The sequence below is a fragment of the Verruconis gallopava genome (assembly GCF_000836295.1).
Source record: "Verruconis gallopava strain CBS 43764 unplaced genomic scaffold supercont1.4, whole genome shotgun sequence".
Classification (NCBI taxonomy): Eukaryota; Fungi; Ascomycota; class Dothideomycetes; order Venturiales; family Sympoventuriaceae; genus Verruconis; species Verruconis gallopava.
This window is the reverse complement of record NW_015622140.1, coordinates 98,070-125,624: the sequence shown is the minus strand read 5'-3', so window position 1 is coordinate 125,624 and position 27,555 is coordinate 98,070. Positions and strand designations below refer to the sequence as shown.

Below are 27,555 nucleotides of genomic sequence, written 5' to 3'. Positions count from 1 at the left end.
GCCAGACATGCATTCGTTGTTAATAGCCTGTGAGGAACCCTGGACGGCTAATTAATGAATGTTCCGCCAATGCCGGAGAATGAAACATTACTTTTGCGTTCGTCGCGTAATGAGAAGAACTAATTAGTGGAGGAGGCGGCACGAAGTTGGAACTATGTCATGTCAGTAACGCCTGCTCTGACAAGTGACCTGATGTTTTTACTTAGGCCTAGGCGGTTCACTCAAGCGGACGAGAACAGTAGACTGGTCGTCGAAGCTGGGATGCGTGTCAGTCTTCCAGCTGAGTCAGCTGCTTTCGATGTCATTACCTTGAGGGGCTCGAATAAAACTGCTCCGGGCTGTCCTGTGTATGGAACGATGGTGGAGGCAGTAGCAGCGGCAACTTAGAGCGTTGCTCGCTACGGCCAGCGGATGACATGTTGACAAACCGTGGGCCACGAGCGCCGACACTGTAGTTGTTGGCAGGTTCGAGAAAGGAGGCGAAGAGTTAAGACTGCGGAAGGAGCTAAGTTGCTTGCGGAGGACGGAAAGACAAACTGAAGGGTGGGATCGGAACCGGGGACAGAGACGGAGACAGCCGGTGACGTGAGGGAGTCGATGGCAGAAGAGTCAGAGGAGTGGAAGCGGCGATAGCCGGTCGTAGTCGTGTTGGCGGAAAGAGCATGAGAACACTTCTCCTCTACAAGGTCGCACCGTCGTACCACCGCGCCTCTTCTCGTCCCCCCAGCATGCACACGCACCGCAATTGCATATGGAATCGCATACAGAACGAAGAAGAATGCAGAATAAATCTAGACGGCGAGTTGATACCTACGGTCTTCGCTACCTTGTAATTTCTTGAAATCCTGCGCGCAGCCGATTACGAAACGTCCTGGATCGTTTGCACGCTCTATCGTCCAACTAGATTCTTACTTGCCACTGAGCTTCATCGTCTCGAACTGCTGTATCGTTTTTTCATAGTTGCTCTGCTGCGCTTCAAATTCCGCTAACTTTTTACGCTCTTCCTCTTGCACGGCGCTGCTGACGTTTTCCTTGAACTCCGGGGCCTCGACGAGCTTCCTCTGCTTGTTGACACCATCGATAGCCTTCTTCAGTTTGCCTTGGGCCTTCTTAATCTCTTCTTGAAGGTTAATGTCTCCCTCCAACTTCAGAAAGACGGCGGCATCCGTCGAGACGGCATTCACGGCACAACCTGTTGGGGTCGACTCCGAGGAGGGAATCACGTCTATCGATTGCCAATTCTTACCCGAGAGCGACTTGATTGACAGCAATTCCTTTGTTATGGTGCTATGGGCATTCTCGTTCAGCGTCTGGATGATTAGCTTGCCCTTGTCCACGCGATACTCAGCGCAAAGGCTGCGAATTGCCTTTGCTGAGCCAAGCACAAGATCATATGCCAATTCTGACGCATCATCTTGTAGTTCTGGAACGAACTCTGGATAACGCGAGATCACGATAGACTCTTTATCGTCAGGCCGCCGTGGCAACCTCTGCCAAAGCTCCTCTGTGATGAACGGGAGGAAGGGGTGCATGAGTCGCAGCGCTGGCTCAAGCACATTGTAAAGCGTTGCAATGGCGGATGCTGCATCACTCGATGTGGGATCGCTTAGCAAAGCCTTGCTGTTCTCAATGAAGACGTCGCAGAGGTCGTCGTAGAAGAGAGAATAGATAATGTGGGTAGCTGTTGACTCTTTGAGCACATTGAAAATTTAAAAAAAGTAGGATCGAACTTACCCTTGGAGAACTCGCGGTTTGCAAGCGCCTCATTCGTTCGGGCCCAAGCTTTGGTTGATCTTGACAGAATCCATTTCTCGGCGAGGGATTCCTTCCCACTTTTCGCAATCGTCTTCGGTGGCTCAATTCCAGATGCTTTGAGCTTGTCGAATGAGCCAAGAACGAACTTGGTAGCCTGGTAGATCTTGTTACAGAAGCGCCTATAGCCGTCTGTGATTAAATAATGGTTAGCCTTCCCCTCCTTTCAGATTAAAAATGCCAAACACTTACGCATAACCTTGACATCAAACGCAATGTCACCGCCACCTGTAGTGTACTGGATCAACGAGAAGCGCAGAGCATCTGAGCCGCATTCGGGGATACCCTGCGGGAACGACGTCTTTTGATATTTCGTTGCTTTTTCGAGCTCCTTCGGATCGAGATTACCTGTCAGCAGCTTGGCATTGAGATCTGCTAACGAGATACCATCCATGATATCGACAGGATCGATGACATTGCCTAGGGACTTGCTCATTTTCCTTCCTTCAGAGTCTCTCACGAGCGAATGGCAGTAGACTTCCGAGAACGGAATCTTGCCCGTCATTTTCAAAGAGAGCATGATCATACGAGCAACCCAAAAGAAGAGAATGTCCCACCCGGTTTCGAGAAGTGACGTGGGAAACAGCTTCTCAAAATCCAGAGTCTTCTCTGGCCAACCCAGCGTCGAGAAAGGCCATAAACCGCTCGAAAACCACGTATCTAGAACATCTTCATCACGGACGAGGGTGAATTGTATTCCAGGAAATTGCTGCTCTGCCTTCTTTTGAGCCTCTTCTTCTGAGCGCGCCACAACCCAACCCTTCTCCTCGTTGTTGGACACCACCTTGTAAGCGGGTATCTGGAGATAGTCAGTTACAAAATACGGATGTCGGAGTCATCAGCGGTCTGAGAGACTTGATGTAGCGTTTGGATCAAGAAAACAATAATGATTACACGTATACTTGGTGAAAATAAAACTTTCACATCTCATTGAATCAAAATGTGCGCTTACTGTGAACAGGTTAACTTTCATTCACATTAAAATGTTTCGGAGCAGGCTACATACCCTGATGGCCCCACCATAGCTGACGCGAAAGGCACCAGTCGTTGACATTAGACATCCAGCGACGATAGCTATTGTTAGCAGTTTCGGGTCTAATGACGATTCGGCCATCTTCAACTGCTTTGAGAGCCTCTGATGCCATCTCATCCATTCTGCACCACCACTGTGGTTTGAGGATGGGCTCAATGATATCTAGACCCTATCCGTTAGACTATAACCCATCAAAATTTTGAAAGCTCAAACATACCCTTTGTTCGGCTACATAGGGGGATCATCATGGGGTTGTCCTTCGTCTCAACATACAAACCCTTCTCCTTGAGAGCATTCAGCACTGTATATCGTGCATCGAAGCGACGCTGACCGTCAAACTCCCCACCGTTCTTGATTCTACCATCATCTGTGAATATCGAAATCTGCTCGAGGTTATGACGCTTGCCAATTTCGAAATCGTTTGGATCATGCGCTGGAGTAATCTTGACGGCACCAGTACCGAAAGCAGCGTCCACGTGATCGTCGGCAACGATCTTCAACTTCCTACCCGGAATGAACGGATGTACGGCGTATTTGCCGACGAGATGTGCATATCGTTCGTCACCAGGGGCAACGGCAATACCTGTGTCACCAAGCATGGTCTCAATACGTGTTGTGGCGACCGAAATTGTCTCATCGCTTCCCTCTATTGGATACTTGAATGTGATGATCACACCGAATTCAACTTTCCGGTCATAGCCAGGGACGTCAAGTAGAGTCCTTCCTGTTAGTTCCTTGTTGTCCACTTCCAGATTGCTCATGGCTGTCTGAAGCTGGGTGCACCAATTTACAAGTCGCTCTGCACGGTAAATGTAGCCTTCTTCATGCAGCCTGCAGAAGGTCTCGGTCACTGCCTTCGAAAGATTCGCATCCATGGTAAAAGCTTCTCGCGACCAGTCGTAAGATCCACCCATCCTTTTGAGCACACGCACAATTCTTTCGTGGTAGTCACCCTTCCACGCCCAGATCTTTTCCAGAAGAGCCTGACGCCCCAGATCATGTCTCGTCTTTTTCTCTCTTCTCCAGAGAATATTTTCTACAACGCTCTGAGTTGAAATGCCCGCATGATCGCAACCAGGCAAGAAAAGGGTTGTCTTCTGCTGCATCCTGTTCCAGCGGATGAGGCAGTCTTGCAGACTATTCGCCAATGCATGACCAATATGAAGCGCACCAGTAACGTTTGGTGGAGGTATTGGGATAACGAAAGTACCATTTTCGATGTTGTTGAAGTCGGGCTTGAAGAAACCCTTTTCGTGCCACCAGTCACCCCACGCAGACTCGACGACGGATGGAATATACGCCTTGCGTTCAGGATCATCTAGAGACTTCAGAATTTTCTTTTGGCCCTTCGGAGTCTCTTCAACATAGTTGATGCGCGTTTCTTCTTCCGCCTTAGGTTTCTTCGCTTTCGCGGATGCAGTGGCCCCAGTCTCTTTCTGTTTGTTCGCCTGTGCCTTCTGCTTCTCTTCAAACTTCCTCAGTTTCTCTGCTTTTGCCTTTTCCCTTGCCAGCTCCTTGGCGGATTTCTCCTTCTTTTCTGGTTCTTGAGGATATTCCTGGCCCGGTGCAGACTGGCCTCCATGCTCGGCAGCAGCCTTCAGGATTGCGGACTTCGTGTCCTCGTCTACGGGCGGGGGAGCTCCTGACACCGGCCCTGTCTTTTCGCCAGTAGCGTTGTGCGATGCAGCATTGTACGCCATGTTTGTTAAACAACGAGTTGAAAGCCCTCGAATTGCAATCCCACAACAGGTGCGTCGGGGTGCGGTCGCAAGGCGCCCGAAAAGCGCCTTAGAGAGTATGGTGAGGAATTGACTCTGTCAAATCCTACAAAGTTGAATTTTGGGATGTACTTGTGCGCATATCCCACAGAACAATCAAGGCATGTGAGTCACCGGTACGATCAGAATAATTTAATGATGTTTGTAGTCTGAGTCGAAGCTTGGGCCACCCTCTCACAACGTTCTCTCCGACAGTGCGATTCCCCTTGGGTTCGGATTTCGAGGTTGTTTGCCATCCACAACTGCACAAAAGAGGCTCAATTGCACTTCTTTTACTGTACTATCGATCAACTAACAAAGTACAAGCATGGCAGGATAGCCAGAATCACACGTAATTGCGCCATCAATCGAAGATGCAGTGCTACAGCGAGGTAGTGCCTCCCACGGCAGTATCGCATTCGGTATCACTGCCTTTCCTCCACCCCAAAGCGAACAACCTTGTCGTCGCGAAGACGTCGCTTTTGCAGGTCTTTGAGATAAAGTCCATATCTACCGAGGTTAGTTCCAATGGGGTAGAAAACGGCGACAGTCTTGGGCAGGATCATGCGGACGATGTTGTTGATCTCGAACTTCATCGCATGGAAGACACGGCGAAATTGTCGCTCCTTTGCGAGTACCATCTGGCAGGGACAGTAACGGCATTAAAACGGGTCAAGATACTGAACACAAAATCTGGAGGCGAAGCACTACTCGTAGCCTTTAGAGACGCGAAGCTCAGCTTAGTAGAATGGGATCCAGAGTCGTACAAGATCTCTACTATATCGGTACATTACTATGAAGGCGAAGGCTTACAATCATGTCCCTGGTCACCGGATCTGGCCACCTGCCAGAATTTTTTGACGGTCGATCCATGCAGCAGGTGCGCGGCGCTCAAATTTGGCCAAAGGCAGCTAGCTATTCTCCCCTTTCGCCAGCTCGTTGACGACTTTGCTGAAGACTACGATCCCGAATTCGACGAGCCGGTCGAGAAGCCGAAAACAAATTTTGAGAAAAAAGACGGTGAAGCATCAGCTGTCAGCGAAACTCCTTACAAGTCGTCTTTTGTCCTGTCGCTGACAGCCTTGGATCCATCCTTAACGCACCCAGTACACCTTGCTTTCCTCCATGGCTTTCGCGACCCTACTTTTGGTATTCTATATTCTTCGCGGTCAGCATCTTTGGCATTGTTGAATGAGCGGAGAGATATACTCAGCTACACAGTCTTTAATCTGGACCTTGAACAACGTGCATCAACTTCCATTCTGTCCGTGAATGGCCTTCCTAACGATCTTTTCGAAGTCATTGCCTTACCATCGCCTGTTGGGGGAGCGCTCCTGGTTGGCAATAACGAGCTGGTGCATATTGACCAGGACGGCAAGGTCAACGCTCTCGCCGTAAACGAATTTGCTAGAGTCGTGTCGAAGTTCGCAATGGTTGATGGATCAAATCTAAGTCTTCGACTAGAGCATTGTACCGTGCAACAGATAGGCGAAACAGGTGACCTGCTAATGATACTGAACTCCGGCGATCTGGCGATCGTGTCTTTCGACTTAGAAGGTCGATCTGTTTCCGGTATTCAGGTCCACAAGGTCTCGTCCGATCGTGGTGGTTCCCTGCTTCCTGCTGGGGTGACATGTGCATCACCATTATCGAGGTCACGAATGTTCCTTGGGAGCCAAGATAGCGACGCTGTGGTCATGGGCTGGTCAAGTGTGCAGAAGCAGCCAACGTTAACTCGAAAACGGTCACATGCGGAAATGCTTGGCGAAGATCAAGACATGGATATTGATGATGCCTACGTCGATGACGAGGATGAGGATGATATCTACGGTGCCGATGACTCTGCGAAGCAGCATCGTCGCGGCTCCATTCAAGGCAATGTCAATCCCGCTGACTTGACCTTTAGAATACATGATAAGCTCCCTAATTATGCCCCCATAGGACCCATGACTCTCGGTCTACCGCCGAAATACAGTAAGACTATGCGAAAACCTGCTTCTTACGTGGAAATGGTCTACCCGTGCGGGCGCTCTTCTGCTGGGGGTTTGGCGATTCTCAATCGCGAGATCGATGCAGTCGTGCTTTCGAAACCAGACCTCCCAAGAACCAAATCTTTCTGGGCCGTAAGACCTCTTTATGATCTCACTGCTAGTGCAGAATTTCACGAGTACGTGGTTGCCGTGCAGACATCTGAAGACGGTGATGATCGCTCTGTTCTCTACAAAATCACACCATCTGGCCTTGAGAAGTGTGAGAAGGACGAATTTGAGCCTGAAGCTGGCGCTACCGTCGAGATGGGCACACTTGCAGGTGGCAAGAAGATCTTACAGGTGCTCAGGGATCAAGTTAAGGTGTACGACGAAAGTAAGTATTTCACCATCCTTCTTCATTAACCACTAGCGGTTGTAGCGTCAAATTCTGCTCTTGTAGCATGTAAGAAGATCAGAAAGGAGGCACAGCTGAACTCTTCTGCCATCTGGAGTACGCAAATGCTGCTTCGATATATTCGTACACACACGGCAAATTGTGCATCCTTCCTGCACATGTCACTTTCCTCATATAGCACAATACAATATCATTACTCAACATGGTCTTTTTCTGCTTGTTTGATATCCCTCACTTTCAGTTCACTCAATATGCGGTATCTCCACAACATATGCTGATATCTATGTTCCCAGATTTCAATCTCGAACAAATCATTCCAGCCTCGGGAGAGGCTATAGACGTTGAGCTGGAATTTATTGGTGCGTCTTTTTGTGATCCATATGTGTCGTTACTACGTAACGACTCTAGCATCACCGTTCTACAGTCGACAAGTACGGAGCTCGAAGAGTTGGAACGGAAAGATGCCATTCTTGCTGCTGAATGGCTGTCGGCAAGCGTGTACCGGCCACCAGGAAGTGATAAGCCACTACTTTTTGCCCTTACTTCGGAATGTGCATTGCGCATTTTTGAGCTGCCCGATTTAAGCACAGCTGCATGCTCGTTCGAAGGTTTTGGATTTCTACCGCCTACACTATCATCGGACTTCGTTCAAAGGCGTACAGCAGGCAAGGAGGCGCTTACTGAGATCATTGTTGCAGATATCGGTGATGAAATATCAAAGTCAACCTATTTAGTTGCTCGGACCAAGAATGATGACTTGGTCCTCTACGCGCCATTCAAGCATCCACACGATTCGCAAATGCAAACTTCTTTCACGTCACATTTGCGATGGCGGAAAGTTTTACAGCCAAATTTGGCGAAATATACAGAGGAACCAGATACCGAAAAGGCGACATCAGAACGTGAGACGATGCTGCGACGACTGGAAAATGTTGGCGGTTATAGTACTGTATTCCAGACGGGTGCATCGCCGTGCTTTGTGCTCAAGGAAGCGTCTAGTTCACCACGAGTTGTGCCATTTCGAGAGAAAGCTGTTAAAAGCTTGAGTCGTTTTCATACGGCCGACTGCGACCATGGATTCGCCTATGTTGATGCTGATGGTACTATTCGAATCTCGCAATTACCATCCTCCTGCCGTTATGGTGACACGGGCTGGGTGACAAGGAAGATCGAGCTGAGGGAGGAAATTCAAAGGATATCATACTTTGCACCGAAGCAATTGTACTGTGTGGCTAGCACAGAGAAAGTGATGTTCAAGCTGCCAGAGGACGACTATCACTATGAGTGGGCAAAGGAAGACACTGCATTTCTGCCCACTGTTGACCAAGCAGCGATCAAATTGTACTACCCGAACAATTGGTCTGTTATTGACATGTATCAGCTCGAGCCCGCCGAAGTCGTGTTGGCAATGAGGATCATAGATCTCGAAGTGTCAGAGCACACACATGCTCGAAAATCGCTGCTTTGCGTTGGCACTGCAATCATCCATGGCGAAGACTTGGCGACGAAAGGCAACGTGTATATCTTTGAGATCAACACTGTAGTTCCGGAGCCAGAAAGGCCTGAAACCGGTTCAAAATTCAAGCTCATTGTGAAAGAAGAAGTGAGAGGCGCGGTAACTGCCATTACAGAGATTGGTGATGAAGGCTTTTTGCTTCATGCGCAAGGTCAAAAGGCAATGGTCCGAGGCCTGAAGGAAGACAACACCTTGCTCCCGGTTGCATTTATGGATATGCAAACATATGTCACAGTCGCAAAATCCCTGAAAGGCACTGGAATGGCTCTCATGGGAGACATATTGAAGGGACTGTGGTTTGTTGGATATACTGTAGGTCTTCCAAAATCGCTCGGTTTGATAATTCGTTGACATCATTTTCAGCAAGAACCATATCGTATAACTCTATTTGGCAAATCCAAGCAACGAATTGAAGTTGTCGATGCGGACTTCCTGCCGTTCGAGAAACACCTCTACTTTATTGTTGCTGATGGGGATGAGAATATTCAAGTCTTAGAATATGACAACGAAGGTATGCTATCTTTCTTGTAATGAGCTGAATATTCTATGTGCTGACGTAAGGCTAGATCCAAGATCTCTCGGTGGCCAACGACTTGTCAACAAAGCCGCGTTTCACACGGGACACTTCCCAGTCTCTCTGCACCTTCTTCCCTCCAGCCTTAGAACCGAATCGCAGCAATCGATCAGCAATGGCGATATGAATGGCCGTACAGAACCAACAAGCCGACTGAATCAAGTTCTCCTTCTGACGCAAACTGGCGCTGTAGCACTCATCAGTCCGATAGACGAGCAGACCTATCGCCGCCTGGGAGCGCTCCATACATATCTTGTAAACCAGATAGACCTTGCGTGTGGCCTGAACCCAAGAGCGTATAGGGCAGTTGAAGGGGCCCTGCGAGGACTTATTGATGGCAGTCTATTGAGGAGATGGACTGAGCTTCCAAGCTCTCGGCAGCAGGAAGCATGCGCAAAGATAGGTGTCGAAGAATGGGTTTTGAGGAACGATCTTGAGACTATTGGAGGTGCTGGATTAGGCTATCTGTGAGAATTGCTAGTGCTTTGAATATCCTAATCCACAACGACCTCTTGTCATCGAGACCAGTTAATTGTAGGAAAGTTTGAGGTGTAGAAGCCCACGATGTCTTCAACCACATTCAATATGAGCTATTTGTGCTCTCTTCATCCGCCCAAGGACCCTTATTGCCCCAATGCCTCATCTTGTTTGCCCTCAGCCGCTTGCGCACGTCATCTGCTAGTTTCCATTCTTCATCATCCCATACCTCGGGGTTTGGCTCCCACGTAGCAACAATCGCGAGGATCTCTGCCAACACAGCATCGGCCCTCTGCATCTTTTTAAACACGAGTGGTCTGTCTGGACCGCGCACGTCACGCATGCGGAAAATCTCCATGTCAAGCTCATACCGAGTACGAATCAGCTCACGCAGATTCCGCAACGCCTCGGGAGAGGTCGTTCGACGTCTTTCCTGTATCGCATGCTCGTGTTCGAATTGGGTTTTCATTTGCAGCAAGCGCTTTGCCTCGGCCTCTTCCTCGATTTTGCGAACTCGTTCTTCCTCCTCCTGTTGCTTCCTGAGCGCTTCACGCCTCATCTCCATCGCTTCTCGCTCTCGGCGTTCGTTGTCGGCTTGCATTTTCGCCATTTGCTGTCTTTGTTGATCGAGGGCAATTTGCAGCTGACGCTGTGCCTCTTTATGCTCCTCTTGAAGAGCAGCGAGCCTAGCTCTCTCTGCTTCCCTTTTGCTGCTTCGGAACATGTTGCTGAACTTTTTCTTTTCGGGAATCGAAGGCTGGTACAGGGTCTTGGATGCTAATGACTCTCCGCCTGTTGGAGGCACGAAACTACCCACTCGTCCGCTTCGAGCTCGCGAAAATTCTTCAGGAGTTTTTGGGGAATCAGAGCTCAAAGCGCTGCGAGGTGTAGTTGAGTTTGCGAAATCAAAAGAGGATCGAGCATCTGCCATGACGGAATGAAAAATATACTAGGGACTTCCATGGATGCCCGCTTCTTCCATTCCCTGACCATGAAATGCTCACCTTGAGAGGGCCTTATTCTGTCCACTTTCTCTTCCATCAGGCTGAGGTGGCGAAGCAGTGCCTTCGATCCAGACAGTCGCGGCAAGACCCGTTCCTCAGCCTGATCCTATGCATGTGGGCTTTCTTGGCCCCTACAGCACTTCAATTAAAACGTTTGATTAGCGTGCATATAGTTTACCTAAATCTGTCGCTAAAATACGAGGCCGTGCGAGCGATTATTGTGAAGGACGAACCTGGGTTAGAGTTACATTTCTCATAATGAGATCACTTGATCATAGCCTAGTCGAGCTGAACCGTACAGCCGTTTTCGTGCCTTGAACCTGTGATCTTCGATACCGTCAACTCAAGTGTCTGCGTCGTGATCTTCTTTAATCGACTCGTCGTTTTTTTTTTCACACCCTTTCTTGGCCGCGGTTTTCGATCCAAAATTGTGGTATGAAGCTGGAAACTTCGCCGCCAGTCTCGCTAAGTACAGTGAGCCAGCCGCAACCCCCAACCATAATATATACATCCCTTTTCCATCAGCATGCAGCTGTTTCACAGAGCTGGATTACAAATTCAATTAGCAGTTGCGAATAACGGAACTTTTGCTTATTAGATTCAGATTGTACAAACTCTAAAGCTGAATAATCATGCACGAATTCGCAACTACGGTAGATCAGTTTGAGTTAGAGTAATGTGGAAAAGCTTCTGGCGAAGATCGCTGAGGTCTACTCCTATCACTGTTACAGATTATTTGTAGTGTCCAGATGTTCACTAATTGTCCGCTTAATCAGAAATAGAGTAATCGTCATCGTCATCACCTGCTTCGTCATCTCTTTCATACTCCGTGAGATGCTCCTTCATGACCCTGCTAGCTGCTCCAACGACTTTACCTCTAAATACCAGTTGAACTTCTAAAACATGATTGATTGTGTAGGTCATCTTGCACATTGTATCTGCCGTCCAGTACGGTCTCCCATTGTTGTGGGTCTTGTGCATGACTTCAAGCGGAATACTGCTCATATCTACATCAATCTGGAGGACAGTTCGCAGCTCTAAAACTTTCATTAGCACTGTCCAGAACATCTCTTGAGTCGTGTAAATACCCTTTCGTGTGTTATGATAGCTTTTGGGCAGCTTCACTCTGGGGTTCTCATGATCCCATTCGTAGACCTCAAATTTCCATTTCCTCGACTGTGTTTGGGAGAACGTAAAGGGACAGTTTTTCACCTGCGATCTCGCTTCCTTGTGATCGAGTAAATCGCCCTTGAGAATAAGCCAATGCAGTTGGCCAAGGGCCATGACACGGCTGGTTGATTCTTCAAGGAACCTGTCGTCCCAGTTATCGTGAATTCCCGAGAAGTCCTCGTTTAGGCAAATGCCATAGTTTTTCGGGCAAGATTGCAGTGGTTTTAATTCACCCATGTGTTCAACACCCGTTATTACAGCTCCTCGCACAACAGCCGTCCATCTACGTGGAATTAGATATGTTAAATAACAAGAAGAAAAACGTACGATTCCTGCGGTCGATGAAGAGTAATATCTCTATAACCCATCGACCTCTTCATCTCCTTTTGCAGGTATTCAGATTCCGCAAAACCTCCTACCATGACAATATTCTTCGAAATGTTAGCACAAATAAAAACGGTGGATCTCACATTTAAAAACGTACGGTAACCCTTTTCCCTTCCAGTTCGGCTTGAAGAACTTGGTCTCGAACCAGAGACAAAACGCCGTCGACACAATCGTCGAAGAAAGCCTTCATTTGCTTCCTTGGCAAACTGTCAGAGCATGTCTAGCAATAATTCTTGCCCACTCACTGAGAAATGATTACTTCGCCCGCGACAATCGCATTTCCAGAATTAAAATCTTTTAGGGCTTCTGGAAGTCTGAACCTAACCTCCCTTTGCCCAGATCCAAAAGCCTTCTTGAACCCCTCGAACTCTGCCATGATTGAACGCATATTCTGACCTTCTGTCATTTGAGCATTGATTCTACCCTTGAGAGACTTTGGATCCAAGAGTCTCCAATGCTTCCCGAGGTGAGCTCGAAGCCATTCCTTGAATTTGGCATCAATATAGATCGATCCGCACTTCTTGCATGTAGGATGGCCAATCTGCTCCAACTCAAGCTTTGGTGAGATGCTAACTACGCGGTATGAAACAACATCCACTGTCCCACCTCCTGCGTCGCATAGGACGAATGAGTCATCTTCTGTTAGGACGTCAATATGATCCTCCTTCAGCCAGCGAATAGCATATAAAGCGGCAGCTTCTGGTTCAGTCACCATGAAGACCTTTTTCATGTTGCGAAAATTCTTTTGATTAAACCCTGCGTTTATAACAGCACGATAGGTGGAGTTCTTGGCTTTCGGAGACCAATCCTACGGTTATGTCAGCCCACGAGAAGAAGAAATGATGCATGCGAACGCATACTGCCGGGACGGTGATCACTAGCTCCGTCGGAACTTCCTCCCTCAGCGCGTTTCCCATTCCAGGATATGCTCTGTCCAGATACTCGGAGAAAGCTTTAAAAACTTTTGCCAGGTAATCCGTCACAATCTGCTCCGAGCTCTTCCAACTAAAGCCAGGATGCCCTCTGCATCTTTTCACATTGGCATATGAAAGGTTCTTCATTCCTTCAAGAGCATGAACCAAAGATTCAAGCTCGGCCAATTTAGTGTCTTGCACATCCAGCTCCAGCTTGCTGTTCACCATTGCAACCGCATTAGGGCTCAAGTCACGTCCAAATTGACGCTCTTTCCTTGACTTGTTTAAGGAGGGCTCCGAATACGAATTGACACTGGGAATTTTGTTGTCGTTGTTCATGGCATAACCGTAATTTGTCATGAGGTGAACCTCTTCGAGTTTACCTATAGTCTCACCAGGCGGCGTTGCGAAGGCAATCCCTGTATATAACTTTAGATACACTTAGCTACGTCGTATCTAGCTTACCAGAATATGTAGTTCCGAAATCAACACCAATAACCAAGCGACGACCCTCGAATGAGAAATTCGCCGGAAATTTTGCACTCGGGAATGAAATTTTGCTCGCGAAGCGTCTGTCATATTGCATTGGAGCATCAAGTTCTGGGTTATATGCCGGCTCGTCTTCGTCCAGCTGATTCTCAACAAGGAAATCATCGTGGCTATCACCAAAAGAGCCATTGAGATTACTCGATGGTGAGCGAGGATAGTTGTGGGCTCCAGCTCCTATGGCGTATTGAGTCGTCGGTGAGGCTGCCCGGGACCTGTTGATGTTCGACAATCGAGACGCTGTCTCGTAGGCAAGCTCAGTGGACAGGGACCGGGGAGAGGTCGCACGATGTGCTGGAACAAATTCATCGTCGTATGATGGTTCGGAAGCCATGACTACAGCTTGGGATTGAATCTAGATGGCTTGCGAAGTCTTCACGTTGAATACTGACTGAGGAACTGTTCTACTATGGAGGGAATTGGCCCTCAGCCTTGTCCTGTGGGGCGCCGGACAAAGCCTGCCGTGTGCATCTTAAGCTTGGCGCCAGCAGCCAGCCTGACGATCGCACAGGTCTTCGTTGTCAGCTGAGCTGTTCCGCAATCGAAGAACGAGGGTTCCAGCCTGATGAAGGTGCGTTGTGGGGGCGCAGCGCATGTGCTATGCTTTGTTCATATTGCGAACCCAGCATTGCATCTGGCTTCGGCTGAGCAAACTTCATCAGGCTGAGTTCTGAAACGTCTGAACAAGTCGACCCCCATGGTCTCAGTCCTTAGTGTCAACATTCCTTTCTCCCTTGAAACACATATTCTTTCATGGATAGCAGGAAACAGCGTGGAAAAAAGATATTCAGGTCGTCCAAAAGAATGCATGCCCTTCGCAATGCGCTCAAGGGAGGTGGCCGTTCCGCACACGAGGAGTCTCCTGGAGAGAATATGCGCGTCATGAACTACGAGTATACGATTGCAGACATTCGGCAGCTCATTTTAAATTGTTTAGATCGAGATCAGCGAAGGAGGTTAATTCTACGCGAAAGGAATTGGAAATCTGTTCCTACTCGAATATTGGTCGACTTTTTTTTAAGGGAATATCAACTTGAGAAGTTCGGGGACTCGGACATACATGACGTGCTTGCAGACACTTGGGAGGAGGATTCTGAGCAGGGACCGCAAGCACGATTGAGGAAAACAAAGCAGAAAAATGTCTCCAGAGACGAACAAGAGTGGAGATCTGAGGAGAGCGAGGACATCTTAATTCGCGAATTGAATTTGCAAATACGCAGAATGAGCATGGAGCTTAAGAACGAGAAGCATAATGCTCAAGTAGCAAGCGAGAAGTACGACCTCAAACTTAAAGAATTAAACTCAAGGTACAACGAGAACTTCGAACAGTGGAGATTGCATGCCGAGGGTCTGAACAAAACCCACAAGAGGGCTATAGAATCTCTCGAAGAAGAGCACAGGAAAGCTATACAAAATTGGGAGCACAATGTAGAGGTTTTGGTTGAAGAGCACGAGGATGAAGTGAAATCAAAGGAGCAGGAGATTCACAAGCTGCGTCAAGAGCATGATCTTCTTGAGGCAAAGTTGGAATCAACCGAAGACGGGCATAGATTAGAACTAGAAAGGAGAGAGAATCAGTGGAATGAGGAAATCGAACGGCTGAGCGCAAGACATGAAGAGGAAAAGAAACATATAATTGAGAAAAACAACGAGTACGTGGCGAAATTAGATCTACTACTGGAGCAGAAAAATCAGGACATAGTCGACCAGCAGCAAAAACACGATGCTGAGATGGCAAGGCTGAAAGAGAAGCATCAACAGGCCCTGGAAGCATCGACGGCAGAGCTGAGACAGAAAATTAGTTCTCAGAATGCCATTCTTTTCGCTAGAGACAGCTTCACCCCGATCTCTGATCGCGATTTGAAGGCAAAGTTTTTGGCCTTGAGGTTTGATGTCGCGCATCTCGCAAGACAGCCATGGAAGCCGGACCATCCAGTGTGGACCAGAAAGGTGCTAACTTCGATCACCACCAATCCTGACAGAACGAAGGAGCAACTACTTCGGGACAAACTCTGGTGGATTCTCCACGATCGCATCTTTTGCTCACCATTTCGCATGTTTGGTGAAGAAGGTCGGAAGCTTGAGGGGGACTGGATTAAAGCATGCGATGAAGGTACGTTGGTGCCAGGGGTTGGAAAAAAACTTCTCGACATTGCAACTAAGCTCTTGATAGACCCCAAGCTACGAACTGGAGACTTTACATGGCCAAAACCAAGCTACAAGGCCGAAAAGTTCCGATACGAGGCCATCAAGCAATGCCACACGGCTTTGCGAGAACCGGCTTCACACCTCGATCCGCGCGCTCGGGTGAAAATAGGGTTCAAGGAGTCTAAGGACGGTCTCTACAAGGCCATTAAAACGCTTATGAATGACGTGACCAAGTTGGATGAAGCCATGATCGCGGACATCGAAAAGCTTGTCAAGAAAGCGATCAACATGTGGTTGGAATTCGAGGTGCAGCGATGCAGGTTGATGGTCATCTTGCCCGTCGCGAAGATCAGTTCCGAGCGGGAGATGATCCAGCTTGCGGTTCAAAAGCAGCTCGAACTGAACTCACAGCCTGGTTTGATTAGGTTTGGCGATGACGAGGGTGAGGATCTAGACGTAGATCAGCCGGTGGAGAACTGTACAGAGGAAAAAGTCCTTGTGTCGTAGAGGGCACGGTGATGTTCTGTTCGTTGAATACGAGGAGAGTGTGCCGGGCATTTCTCACATCAGAGCGAGGCAAACTTGAATATGGGTCTGCGTTCTCTGTTGTTCTGGTTTCGTCATCCCCCTCGGCGCGAGCTGTAAGAAACGTGCACGCAGTAGAATCAAAAGGAAAACAGCCACCAAGCGTTGCCACAGCTGCAGCTAAGGCTACGGAACTGATGCTACATGTTCAGGACATTCGAGACTCCGTAGGTCACAATGTCTTCAAGTGTGATTCGGGTCTGTGATCATCCACGTTGCGGACCGCAAGCGCAAGTCGACCCGCTTTCGGCGACGGCATCATGTGCGAGGCTCAGCTTCACAGCGCAGGCCGATCACATCCTCAACAAAATCCACCAAGGCTCCAGTTGCTTGCGCGCGGTCCTCGTCGCTGCCTTGGGGACCTCCGCTTATCCTTAAATACGCTTTGCGACGTCCACGGTGCATCTTGCGTTCTTTCACCTTGGACACACGACCACCCCAGCTCCCCTGGCCTCCCTTCGGCTGTACCTTCAAGGACGCGCCGCGCAGCAGCTATGTTAGATCCCTTCCCAGCCGTTCCCCAGTGGGCCTCAAAGGCGACGGTGCCGCTGGCGGATTATTTCGCACTGCCTACACTCCCGCTACACATTCATGAGGTGATCGGCGCCGCTCTCTTCTACTACTTCGTCCAGACTCGAGTGTCGCCATGGTTGTCCCCCAAACTCTCACCCAAGCACTATCCGAACCTCAACCCAAGGACGAAGCTGAACTGGGATGTGCATGTGGTATCACTCGTGCAGTCAGTTCTGGTCTGCGCTATAGCTGTGTACGTCATGCTCTATGATGACGAGAGGAGGAATATGAATACGGAGGAGAGGGTTTGGGGATACACTGGCGGTACCGGCTTGGTAGAAGCCATGGGACTCGGATACTTTGTATACGATCTGTGGATCACCGTGCAGAACATCGGTATGTTCGGTATTGGCATGCTGTTCCATGCCATCTCTGCCTTGACCGTCTTCAGCTTTGGCTTCGTACGTTACACTCGTTTCCCTTTTTTTTTGGCGATGAATGACGATTGCATAGAGACCATTTGTGAACTACTATGCGCCGGACTTCATCCTTTACGAGCTTTCTTCGCCCTTTCTCAACATTCACTGGTTCTGCGATAAGCTTGACATGACCGGGTCGACCGTCCAGCTCATCAATGGCATATTTCTCATCACAACATTCATAAGCTGCCGCCTCGTCTGGGGCACCTATGCCAGCTACCGCGTCTTCCGAGATGTGATCGCAGCCTACAGGGGAACGATACCCGCCACTGAAGGAGCTAGTAGCCTGGAGCTTATGCGCTACGCTGGCAAGAAGGAGGCGCCGCTGTGGTTATGCTTTACGTACGCTGCCAGTAACGTTACCCTCAATTCTCTGAACTGGTATTGGATCAACAAAATGATCGCCACGATCAGAAAGAGATTTGATCCTCCCTTCGGCACAAGGAAACCGGAGGAAAAACCGAAGGCCGACTACGATGTTGCTAGAGGCGTATATGCTGATGGCACAAAGACAGTCGAGGTGGATGCTACGCTTAGAAGACGTCCGACGGTACAGAGGAACCTCACAGAACTTCCTGTAGCATAGAGCATAACATGTGAAGGAAATCATCTGGATTAAGAGTCTAGAAGTGTCTGAGAAGCATATAGTCTTATGGTAGGCATGTTAAACTTATTTGCTGTTCAAGCGCGCTGAAGGTTCGGGAATAATGTTCGCTCTATTTGTGATTGAATATAAATTGAATTACAGAAGAATCCATTGTGATACAAGCTTCATTCTACGTCCCATTGGAAAATTCACGGGAATGGTTAGAATCATTTTCGCAAGTTGCAGCGACTGCGTAGAACGGACCGAGAAGACGGACATTTTTGCGCTGCTTAAGCTCCACCATCGTCTGAATAGCCGAAGTTTTCGCGAACATTGTATACGCAAGATTTCTGGATGCGCTCAATACCCTAGCATCCAGACGATTTGTTCAAAGGCAATGTCAGCATGGATTTGTGAGGATGGCCGGGAGCTTTTATGCCGAAATCGTGTATGTGATCCTGCCAATGCAATTAAGAAGCCATAGCTCCATGTCCACAAACGACGCACTAGTACGTTAATTCATCCCCAGGTCAAGACTAAGTTCGACCCATGTTTCGTGTCTTTTGTCCACCTTTGCCGAAAGCATCACCTTGTTCCTGCTCGTTTGACTGGTATTACGTCTCGAGTAATCAAATTGTATCCCTCCATATCTTAGCATCCTTGTCAGGAGCTGGTTTCAACGTTCTCTTCATGGTTTGATTGATCAAGAATATACCGGTTTTGGTGAGAATCTATTATTATGGCGGTTTTGGTGAGAATCTATTATTATGAGGTTCTGGTTGTGCGGCGGGCCTGTAACAGATGCATTATTGTCCTTAGGTATGTTTGCGAATAATATCCATGCCTCCGCCGAGCTGTTTGTGTCTAGGAGACATGCTATAGCTTCGAAGATGAGGACCTTTCTCAACCAAGAACTCTCCATTGCGACACTCAACTGATGTCTGATGCCCGAGATGACCGCAACTCATTGTATTAAGTCATCCGTTAAGCTTTGTTGCATTGTCACCGAGCATTCTTGCAACAACTTGGGCCTCCTGGCACAAATTTCCAGCAATTTTGAGATGGTATAATATCTCGGCTAGCTCAATGGTGTGTTCTGATTTCGCTTGTGGTTCAACTCGAAGCATCAGATATTCGAGCTGCGACACAACAGTATGAAGGATGCTGTTAAAACGCACATGTGCAGGCCTAGGGTCTTCTACTGACGGAACCTCCCATAATTCGCTCTTTATGGTACCCTTGGAATTAGATGCTAGAGCTTTTGTGATAGCAGGAAATTTCTTCTTGCCAGATCCAGCTGAAGAGGTATCGTGCACTGCTTGAGGTTTCGACCGTGACATCACACCTTGTGGTGACGTGGTGACAGCTGGTGGCAGCTTCTGAGGTAGATGTGTGATATTTGGAGGAGGAGGAGGAGGCCGTGGTTGGGTGTCATAGACCATAGCATATGGAAGCGGCCGGTGCTGATCAAATGGAGTTAATTTCTGCGCACAATGTGGCATAGTGATCACTACTCGTTCGCCAATGCCACAAATAGAGGGTGCTGGGGGCACCACGTCTATCTTCTGAGACCCTGCGGATTGTGTTTGATTTTGTCCCATCAAATGAGGGTGGCAGGTGCCAGATACACTATTTGAGCAATTCAAATCATGAGGAAAGAAATGGTCGGGCAAGTTCTGCTGTGCAGAAATACCAGCTTCACTCATCTGGAAAGGCTGCTGATGTTCAGCTTGTTTCTCAGTAACGCGAGTAGTAAAATCGTTGCCGTTATGAAATTGTACCGATCTGTCTTGGGTTTGATTGCGAGGTCCATGAATTTCATTGCATGACAACAAATGACGGTTGCTGCGATGTGGAGTGATGGGATTATCAGCACGAACTGGTCTGCGCTCATGAGACTTGCTGTCCTTTTCACAATCGCTCTTATCTCTACCAGGCTTGCATGTATACATTTTGATATGATAATTCTCGGTCGTGTGCTCGTTTGGTTGAGCGAGTGGCGGCGGAGGACGGTTGACGTCAGACTTCTTAAATCTGCTGTAGCTCTTCCTTTTGCTTCTTCCTGGGCCGTTACCGTCTCCAGAAAAGTTGTTTTGCACATTTCGTGATTCACGTGGAATACCGTATGGTTGAACTCTTTGGACATCTTGTGTGCTGGCTATGACCTTGATGTTTTCTCGAGCCTGAATTTCGAAGGACTGGGTGTCATTTCCGTTGACCTCGTCAAAATTCTTCGCGAGAATGGTGCCAGGTGTACTATTTTCTCTCTGATTATAAGGCATTTCGCGTGTTCTAGGATTGTGAATGGAAGTCAGCGACTTGCTTGACATATCAGGGCATGAAAGAGAACCCTATACAAATGTAGCGCACCTCAAGTCCTGGCAGGCTTATAGAGGAAGTATGTAGCCGACTTCCTAGCGTTACAAGGCTTGCGTTTTAGGCTGCTAGTTGGTGAGCAGTTGCAAAAGCTTAACCAACTTTCATTGAATCTTCGATTCGGTGCAGTTAAGTAATCAACCTGTTTTCAACGAAGTCAGCCAAATGTCAGATGAGCAGTTCAAAATTGAATTTGAACAGAGCCAGTCGCGGAAATTAAGTTTGGTGAGTTACGGGGTCCATGAGAATGTACTTATGGTGTTGCACGGGCAACCGACGGGTAGATGAAATGAGCGCAAACGCATTATGGGTGACTAACTACCGAGCGTTGGTAACTTAAACAAGATATTTCCGGGTGTCGAAATGATCCCGAATGCCTGCTGCTGACTAACTGAAAACGTCGATGAGCCTTTGGTGGCAGATCATATTGATAAAGAGCAGCTCGAGTCAACTTGTTGGACAAGAGCGATCCTAGAGGTTAGGATAGAAGAATTGAATCGCCTTCATCATCCCTTTTCAGAAGACATCTCGACTGCTTGTTTCAAGTCCACCCAAACGGAGGTCGCCTGATAGAAGATGTTCAATCACTGAATCCTCCAAACTCTTCATCCTTAGCATTTGATTGCCGAACCTGCGCAATCATCTTCTGAAGCTCCTCTTTATCTTTAATTTCCTGCTCAGTCATTTTCTTTGCCCTCTCCGCTTCTTTTCTTGCGTGTCTCTTCTCTCTTTTCACTTCCCTCGCCGCCTTCTGCTCTTTCTTCGCACTCCAAGCCTCCGTTTTCTGCCTTTTGTTGTCTTGCGTCGGCTTTTCTACTCCATGTGCTACTGCCTCAAGTTGTTCTAGCCTATGCTTTTCTCGCTGTTTATCTTTATATCCATAAGTTTCAAAGTTGATATCTAGACCTAATCGCCTGTCGCCTTGCCACTTCTTCAGTTCTGGCATGGATGGTAACCGTAGCAGACCCCATGCACTGGCCAGAGCCGCCCAGTCTAGATCGGCAACTCGGAATATACTGCTTGCCTGATGTTTGCTGTATGCTTTGACCCAGCTTGGGAAAGCTCGCTGAGCGAGATCATGGAGTGCTCTGTCCTCAAGCACCATCTTTCTAATCATGCCCGTAGCGTTCTGGGCTTCTTCTTCGGTCACACTTATTTGTGGCTCAGTTAGGAGTTGCACGGGTGTCTTTCTCACTCGCAAGAAGTCGACGTATTCCTCTTGTCTTCCAGGGGTCAGCATAATGACTGCAAGACCCTTCCTGCCAGCTCTACCTGCGCGGCCACATCGATGCAGAAAATCCTTTGGATCAGTGGGTGGATCTAATTGAATGATTAAATCAACTGCGGCAATATCAAGTCCTCTTGCTGCGACTTCCGTTGTGAGTAGGAGTGAGGACTCTATTGAGTTAACAAAGCGAGAAAAATTCTTCTCTCGAACGTTAGGCTGATGCTTTCCATGAAGAGGTATAACGGTCGTCTTCGGGAGAAGCAAGCGCAGTACGTGTTGTAGATAATCCACTGTTGCGCCTGTGGACACAAAAGCGATTGTCTTTTGCGGATGTAAACGATCGATCAAATGTGACATGGCTGGTAGTTTATGCGTCGGTTGTGTAAGGAGGTAGCTCATCTGCAGACTGACGGGTGTTCGCTGATCTCCTTTTACTTTAACGTGGATTCGCACAGGGTTACGAAGACCAACTCGAACGAGCTGTTCGACAGCTTCACTCATACTGGCACTGAACAGACCTGTCCTGCGCTGCTTTGGTAATCTCTGAAGGATCTTCTGAAGTTCGTCTTTGAATCCCAGATCTAGCAAACGATCGGCTTCGTCCAAGACTAGTACCTCGAAAGAAGATTGAGGACAGTGCACATAAGGCGATGAGAGAAGTTCTAACAGCCTGCCAGGAGTAGCTACGAGGAGGTTCGGAGAAGTCTTCAAGAAAGTGCTCAAATCCTGCGCTGGAGTTGTTTTGCCTCCAAGCAGAAGCTGAGGAACTACCTTAAGCTCCTTTGGATCAATACTTTTAGTTTCTCCAGTCTCCTGGTCAGGAGGTTTTAGAGCTGCTGCCGAGGGTGGGTGAAATTGGAGCAGCCCTTGTAGAACTGTGTATATCTGCTGTCCAAGTTCTCTGGTCACAAGTCAATAATATACAACTTCAGAATACATGCTGACCAACCTCGTCGGTGATATCACAATGGCCCCAACGTGATGTCGTTTGATAGGATCGGATAATCTGAGCAACTTCTCCACCACTGGGATCAGAAAGGCAAGCGTCTTTCCGCTACCCGTAACAGCCTTTTCTGCAGGTCAGAAAGCAGCACGTGTTATAGTGAAGCAGGACTTGCCTCCACAACAACATCCTTGTTGCCCATGAAGAGGGGGATGCAGTTCGCCTGCACAGGCGTCATCTTCTGAAAGCCCATGCTCGAGATAGCATCGAGAACCCATTCTGACAGCGGCGGCGTCAGCGCATCCCACGCTCTTGTGACCTCCTTGCGCTCCGGCGCCATTGGAATGCACGCATTCACAATGAAGAGCAATGGGGCAGCCTCTAACAAAAAAAATTTCACACAATGATTTTTTCAAGGATTGTCTAGGACGTTCAGAAAAGTTTCTGGTGATTCAATCTGTCGACCAATCAGAGGCCTGCATGCCTGGCAATTGCGCATGCGATCGCGAACCAAGAATTGGTTCTTCTGCTCCCGGAACCTCCGAAAGTTGAGAACGACGTACATTTCTTAGCCTCGTTGTACTCTGTGATAAGGATGACACGTACTTCGTGGTTTCGCATTCGATCAAGTGAATCGACCTAATCCCTCACTTTAACCATTTCCGCCTTTCGCTCGATTTCTAACCTGCCGCATCGAAGCAACACCTGCACTAGTGACAGACTTCGACTCTCCTTCCCTCTCCCAAAGCCTCTTGAATTTTCTGTCGCGACCGGCGTGACAACTTTCAGCAATTTATTCACACTTATAGCATCATGTCGCACCTTCCGAGCACTCCGAGAGTAATCTCACCGTCGCCGACGGCGTCAGACATGGGCTCGAGGGACAGCTACTTTGGGCCGATAACACGATCGGTCACGCGGCGAAGTCGAGGTGCCACACCAGGCACCATAGCAGAGAATGCTAGGGAAAGCCCTGATCCGGAGACAAGAGCGAGGACACGAAGCCGAAGCCCGGTGTCACAGAGCACGGTGGCATCTTTGACTTCTTCTGGCAAGGCAACAGCTAGAAAGACTGCCAAAACAAAGACAGGGGGGATGAAAGAGTCGAATGGTCACCTCGCACCACCTGAGAACAGGAGTTACTGGCGTGAAATCAGTCGAAGTCCAAGTCCGCTGGGTCTGATACCTGTCCACCTTGAATTCAGGCAATTTGTACGTTCCGATGTAGACAGGACTTTGGTTTTCGATAGCTGATGGTCATTAGATACACCGACACGAAATTCCTCGTAAGGCATTACATGTCTCCATAGGCTTCCTGACCACATGGCTCTACACGCGGGGCTATCAGGTCGACCAAATACATCCCATTCTTCTCACGGCATTGATACCCATTGCTGCTTCAGACGTTCTTAGACATCGCGTCGCCTCGGCGAATAGACTGTACATCAAGCTTCTTGGTGCACTCATGCGTGAAACAGAAGTAGACGGCTACAACGGCGTGATCTGGTATTTACTTGGGGCTTGGGCTGTGCTGCGCTTTTGTCCGAAGGACATCGGCACAATGAGTGTGATACTTCTCAGTTGGTGCGACACTGCAGCCTCTACCTTTGGCCGCCTGTGGGGACGTTACACGCCACGAATTCGCAAGGGCAAGAGCCTGGCTGGTAGTCTTGCGGCGATGGTTGTTGGCGTTGCCACCGCCGCGTGGTTTTGGGGCTATGTGGCACCTAACTACGGCGCACTTAATGGATGGGACACTGGAAAGAACGCCTTTGCCTTTCAAGGGCAGTTAAGTCTTCCTTCAAGCGTTAAAGGCCTGTTGGGCTGGAAAGAGGATGAAGGGGTAATAACAGGTAGCTTAGCTCTTGGTGTTTTTAGTTTGTGGACTGGATTCGTTGCGAGTGCAAGTGAAGCTGTCGACCTATTTCATTGGGATGATAACCTAACGATACCTGTATTAAGTGCTGCGGGCCTATGGGGTTTCCTGAAAGTTTTCGGATCGGGTTAACGACATAACATGTAAGACAACCAACACAAGACTCCACTTAAATATGCACGTGCAGACATGCTTTCAACATCTGACGTCAAGGCTTTGCAAGATGTGAATTGTTTTCAGTCATACTAAGTGCATTTCGCTCATCTTGCGAAAGTCGTCTCTTTCGAGAGAACTCCCACTGCAAATCACGGCCAGTGCTTAGAAACGAAACGTCAAGAGGGAACGCGACATACTGACAAATGACTACCTCAACTTGTGATATGAAAGTCATGTTGTTGATCCCCGATTATCATTCTCAAGCGAAGTCTCAGCTGAAAGATGCAGGGGAATACGTCAAAGGAAAGGAAAAGAAAAAAATTGAAGAACTTAAATCTTTTACACTTAGTGACAAAACAGTCTATTTTCGGCGCCAACTTCTCACAGCAGGGAAAGAGGCATCGTACCCATTCATGCATTCGTTTTGCCATAAACCAAAAGCCACAATGCAGTGAGCGGCTCTATGTCTTCGTGTCGCGTTCAGTCTTTCATCAACGGAAAGATGGCATTCCACGGCGCTCCCGGAAACGAGCATTTCAACTCACGCACTGCCATTCTCCGCCACAGCAGGAGCGTTGACCTGCCCTCTGACACCTCCCTTGCCGCCAACCTCACGGGCTGTGACGGTGACGGCGAAGTCGGGCCTCACATCAATCTGGACCTCAACCTTAGCTCCCTTCTGGACACCCTTGACAGCAAGCTCAGCAATAGTCTTGCCAACGTGCCAGACTTTCTCTCTCTTCTCTTCGGGCTCTTCATCTTCATCGTCGTCGCTGTCGTCATCACTGTCGTCGTCGTCTTCATCCTTCTCACCATTCGTCTGAGGCTTCTCCACTTTCTCAATTTTAATATGTCTTAGACCCTCGACAAGCTTAACAAGCACATCACCACCTTCTCTTGGGGTTGCAACAACCACACTTCTCCGAACTGGCGTAGGTGTATCTGCTTCAATAATGGGCTGGAACTTGCCGTGCGATTCACTTTCTGAGATGCACATGACTCCCAACGCGTTCTTTAGGTGCGGGGTCACCGTTACCACGGGCTCACAGCTCTCTTCGATGTTCTCGGTATCGAAGTCGCCAATGAGGCTTGCCTGCACAGCAGCACCACGGGCCGCAAGCTCTGAGGGATTGATTGCGTCCGACTTAGTGGAAGGCGCCCATATCGTGGCCTTTTCGTTGAAGAGAGTATTCATGTTCGCGGCGATCCTTGGAGTATGTGACAAACCGCCGGATAGGATAACATCAGTGATGTCTAGAGGATCTAGCTCAGCTTTCTCAATCGTGTGTCGTATTAGCCTGTCAATAGCCTCGAACACTGGTCGTCCGAGCATCTCGTATCTCGTCCTATTGATTGTGCAAGTGAAATCATTGCCACTTGCTAGTGATTCTACGCTGAAGGAAGCCGAATTACCCAGGCTCAATGCCTTCTTGACAGCCTCGGACTCGAGTCTAAGCTTAGCCAGAGATCGATCATTGTTTCGAGGGTCGTCAGCGTTCTTGAACTTCTTCAAGAATTCCTTGGCAAAATAGTCCATGAGCTTTTCGTCAAGTTTTGAACCACTAACATCGAAGTCGTGAGAGGTGGCCAGCACGGTGTAGATACCGCCTCTTGAGGCAATCACAGCGACGTCTGACCGTATACCGCCCAAATCCGCTACCAAGATCACTTTGTCCGCCTGGCTTGCACCAGGTCGTGCATCATAGGCAAGCACAGCCGCAACAGGCTCTCCAATAAACTGAAGCACCTCAATTCCGGCTTCCGCTGCAGCCTTTTTCAATGCGGTCTTCTGGGCGTCGCTGAAGTTGGTCGGTACAGTAATAACAGCAGCATTGACGTCCTTGCCCAGAAAGTCCGAGGCCGAAATCTTCAACCGTCGCAAGTGTCGTGTTGTAATTTCGGAGACACTCACTTGAGAAGGGCCACCCTCTTCTTTGTCCTGTATCGAGAAAGCTACTGTTCCATTGTATTCGATTGGATGAGCAGACTGGTGACACGGCGTTGGGTCTATTGATTTAAAACTGTGCGTCGTGTAAGATCGTGCACTGATAACAAAATAGCACAGTGGGGAGCATTGCTGTTGTACTTACTCTTGTCCTAAGAAGTCTCTAAAGTAAGCAACCGTGTTCTTCGAGTTCCGAATGAGCTGGGCCTTTGCCTGAGTGCCTTGAAATTCCTCGCCGTCGACATAAGACAGAATGCTGGGGATCTGACGATCTGAAAGACTAGGTCAACCATAATTCTCGTCAGGTATCACCCTGAACAACACATACCGCCTTCTTCGTTTGCAATAACCTCAGCTTTACCTTCCTGTTTGACCGTTAGAAACACGCCAGTCTGCTCTCAGTCCTCGCGACTACAAACAGGATCGACCCTCGCAATGGAGGAGTAGGAATTGCCGAAGGATATACCAATCGCGACACGCGGGGAAGCCTCCTCTTCACTCATTTTTGCAGATTGCAACGCTAAAAAACCCTTTTCTTGAAAGTCTTCGTCTTATGTGCGCAACAACCAAAGATTTCTTCAGCTCGATCTCCAGAGATGGGGTTTTCGAAACGTATTTACTGACCAGGCGAAAAAAAAGTTGGTACCTCCGAAAATAGCACGATTTCGAAAGCCAGGGTCTGCTGAAGCAAGTCTTGGCATCAAGCCAAAGAACACACCTTGTCAAAGAGCTGTAGTATGCATAGCTACATAGCAACAACTCTAATAACCCAGCGTATGCCTCTGAAATCACGAATTTACGGCTGCAAAAGTTTCGCATATCAAAGTTGAGCTCCATTGCTGACGGTATCTATCCTTTGCAGCCCCAAGAACGTTTACCATATTATGTTCTACATCTCATTTCTTGAGCTTTGTTTTCACAAATGCCGTTTTAAGAACGTCATTAAAATGTTCTGTTGATGCCGACGTAGTTCAATCTTCTGTGGGTAAGCTCCGGGGATAGGAGTAAGCCAATGCTTGACTTTTGTTGTATCACGCCATTGTGGAGCAGCCAGACCATCTACTCGAGCGGAAGGTCGACAGGCAGGACAAACTTTGAGCATATTGGGCGTGGTAAGAAATTTACAGATATTTTCCTCTGGAGTC

The 27,555-nt window shown here is 48.4% G+C and overlaps 9 protein-coding genes across 9 annotated transcripts; 5 read left to right on the top strand and 4 right to left on the bottom strand.

The window, feature by feature from the left end:
* The first annotated feature begins 4,840 nt into the window (after nucleotides 1–4,840).
* On the top strand, nucleotides 4,841–9,689 carry PV09_01463 (uncharacterized protein). Its single transcript, XM_016354355.1, has 4 exons — nucleotides 4,841–6,966; nucleotides 7,281–8,815; nucleotides 8,867–9,014; nucleotides 9,070–9,689. Exons 1-4 carry the CDS (start codon nucleotides 4,977–4,979, stop codon nucleotides 9,546–9,548), a joined length of 4,152 nt encoding a protein of 1,383 aa, XP_016217367.1. The 5' UTR covers nucleotides 4,841–4,976; the 3' UTR covers nucleotides 9,549–9,689.
* A 306-nt stretch (nucleotides 9,690–9,995) lies between these two features.
* PV09_01462 (uncharacterized protein) lies at nucleotides 9,996–10,836 on the top strand (the record flags this gene model as incomplete). The annotated part of the gene is made up of 1 exon (XM_016354354.1): nucleotides 9,996–10,836. A coding segment is annotated over one exon (340 nt), but the record flags the coding sequence as incomplete, so codon positions are not given.
* Nucleotides 10,837–11,192: 356 nt separating this feature from the next.
* On the bottom strand, nucleotides 11,193–13,972 carry PV09_01461 (uncharacterized protein). Its single transcript, XM_016354353.1, has 7 exons — nucleotides 13,495–13,972; nucleotides 12,976–13,448; nucleotides 12,361–12,923; nucleotides 12,213–12,312; nucleotides 12,056–12,159; nucleotides 11,647–12,011; nucleotides 11,193–11,595 (listed from the first exon to the last, which is right to left on the bottom strand). The coding sequence occupies exons 1-7, from the start codon at nucleotides 13,907–13,909 to the stop codon at nucleotides 11,327–11,329; spliced, it is 2,289 nt and encodes a 762-aa protein (XP_016217365.1). The 5' UTR covers nucleotides 13,910–13,972; the 3' UTR covers nucleotides 11,193–11,326.
* A 164-nt stretch (nucleotides 13,973–14,136) lies between these two features.
* PV09_01460 (uncharacterized protein) lies at nucleotides 14,137–16,405 on the top strand. Its single transcript, XM_016354352.1, has 2 exons — nucleotides 14,137–15,688; nucleotides 15,749–16,405. The coding sequence occupies exons 1-2, from the start codon at nucleotides 14,329–14,331 to the stop codon at nucleotides 16,228–16,230; spliced, it is 1,842 nt and encodes a 613-aa protein (XP_016217364.1). The 5' UTR covers nucleotides 14,137–14,328; the 3' UTR covers nucleotides 16,231–16,405.
* A 172-nt stretch (nucleotides 16,406–16,577) lies between these two features.
* PV09_01459 (uncharacterized protein) lies at nucleotides 16,578–18,070 on the top strand. The gene is made up of 2 exons (XM_016354351.1): nucleotides 16,578–17,282; nucleotides 17,335–18,070. The coding sequence occupies exons 1-2, from the start codon at nucleotides 16,803–16,805 to the stop codon at nucleotides 17,884–17,886; spliced, it is 1,032 nt and encodes a 343-aa protein (XP_016217363.1). The 5' UTR covers nucleotides 16,578–16,802; the 3' UTR covers nucleotides 17,887–18,070.
* Nucleotides 18,071–18,632: 562 nt separating this feature from the next.
* PV09_01458 (uncharacterized protein) lies at nucleotides 18,633–20,602 on the bottom strand. Its single transcript, XM_016354350.1, has 3 exons — nucleotides 20,582–20,602; nucleotides 20,257–20,404; nucleotides 18,633–20,178 (listed from the first exon to the last, which is right to left on the bottom strand). Exon 3 carries the CDS (start codon nucleotides 20,166–20,168, stop codon nucleotides 18,864–18,866), a length of 1,305 nt encoding a protein of 434 aa, XP_016217362.1. The 5' UTR covers nucleotides 20,169–20,178; nucleotides 20,257–20,404; nucleotides 20,582–20,602; the 3' UTR covers nucleotides 18,633–18,863.
* On the bottom strand, nucleotides 20,391–22,874 carry PV09_01457 (uncharacterized protein). Its single transcript, XM_016354349.1, has 3 exons — nucleotides 22,609–22,874; nucleotides 22,440–22,558; nucleotides 20,391–22,391 (listed from the first exon to the last, which is right to left on the bottom strand). The coding sequence occupies exons 1-3, from the start codon at nucleotides 22,771–22,773 to the stop codon at nucleotides 20,843–20,845; spliced, it is 1,833 nt and encodes a 610-aa protein (XP_016217361.1). The 5' UTR covers nucleotides 22,774–22,874; the 3' UTR covers nucleotides 20,391–20,842.
* Nucleotides 22,875–22,974: 100 nt separating this feature from the next.
* On the top strand, nucleotides 22,975–24,714 carry PV09_01456 (uncharacterized protein). Its single transcript, XM_016354348.1, has 2 exons — nucleotides 22,975–23,645; nucleotides 23,698–24,714. Exons 1-2 carry the CDS (start codon nucleotides 23,247–23,249, stop codon nucleotides 24,439–24,441), a joined length of 1,143 nt encoding a protein of 380 aa, XP_016217360.1. The 5' UTR covers nucleotides 22,975–23,246; the 3' UTR covers nucleotides 24,442–24,714.
* A 72-nt stretch (nucleotides 24,715–24,786) lies between these two features.
* Nucleotides 24,787–27,032, bottom strand: PV09_01455 (uncharacterized protein). The gene is made up of 4 exons (XM_016354347.1): nucleotides 26,830–27,032; nucleotides 26,739–26,775; nucleotides 26,556–26,682; nucleotides 24,787–26,486 (listed from the first exon to the last, which is right to left on the bottom strand). Exons 1-4 carry the CDS (start codon nucleotides 26,911–26,913, stop codon nucleotides 25,007–25,009), a joined length of 1,728 nt encoding a protein of 575 aa, XP_016217359.1. The 5' UTR covers nucleotides 26,914–27,032; the 3' UTR covers nucleotides 24,787–25,006.
* Nucleotides 27,033–27,555: the final 523 nt, after the last annotated feature.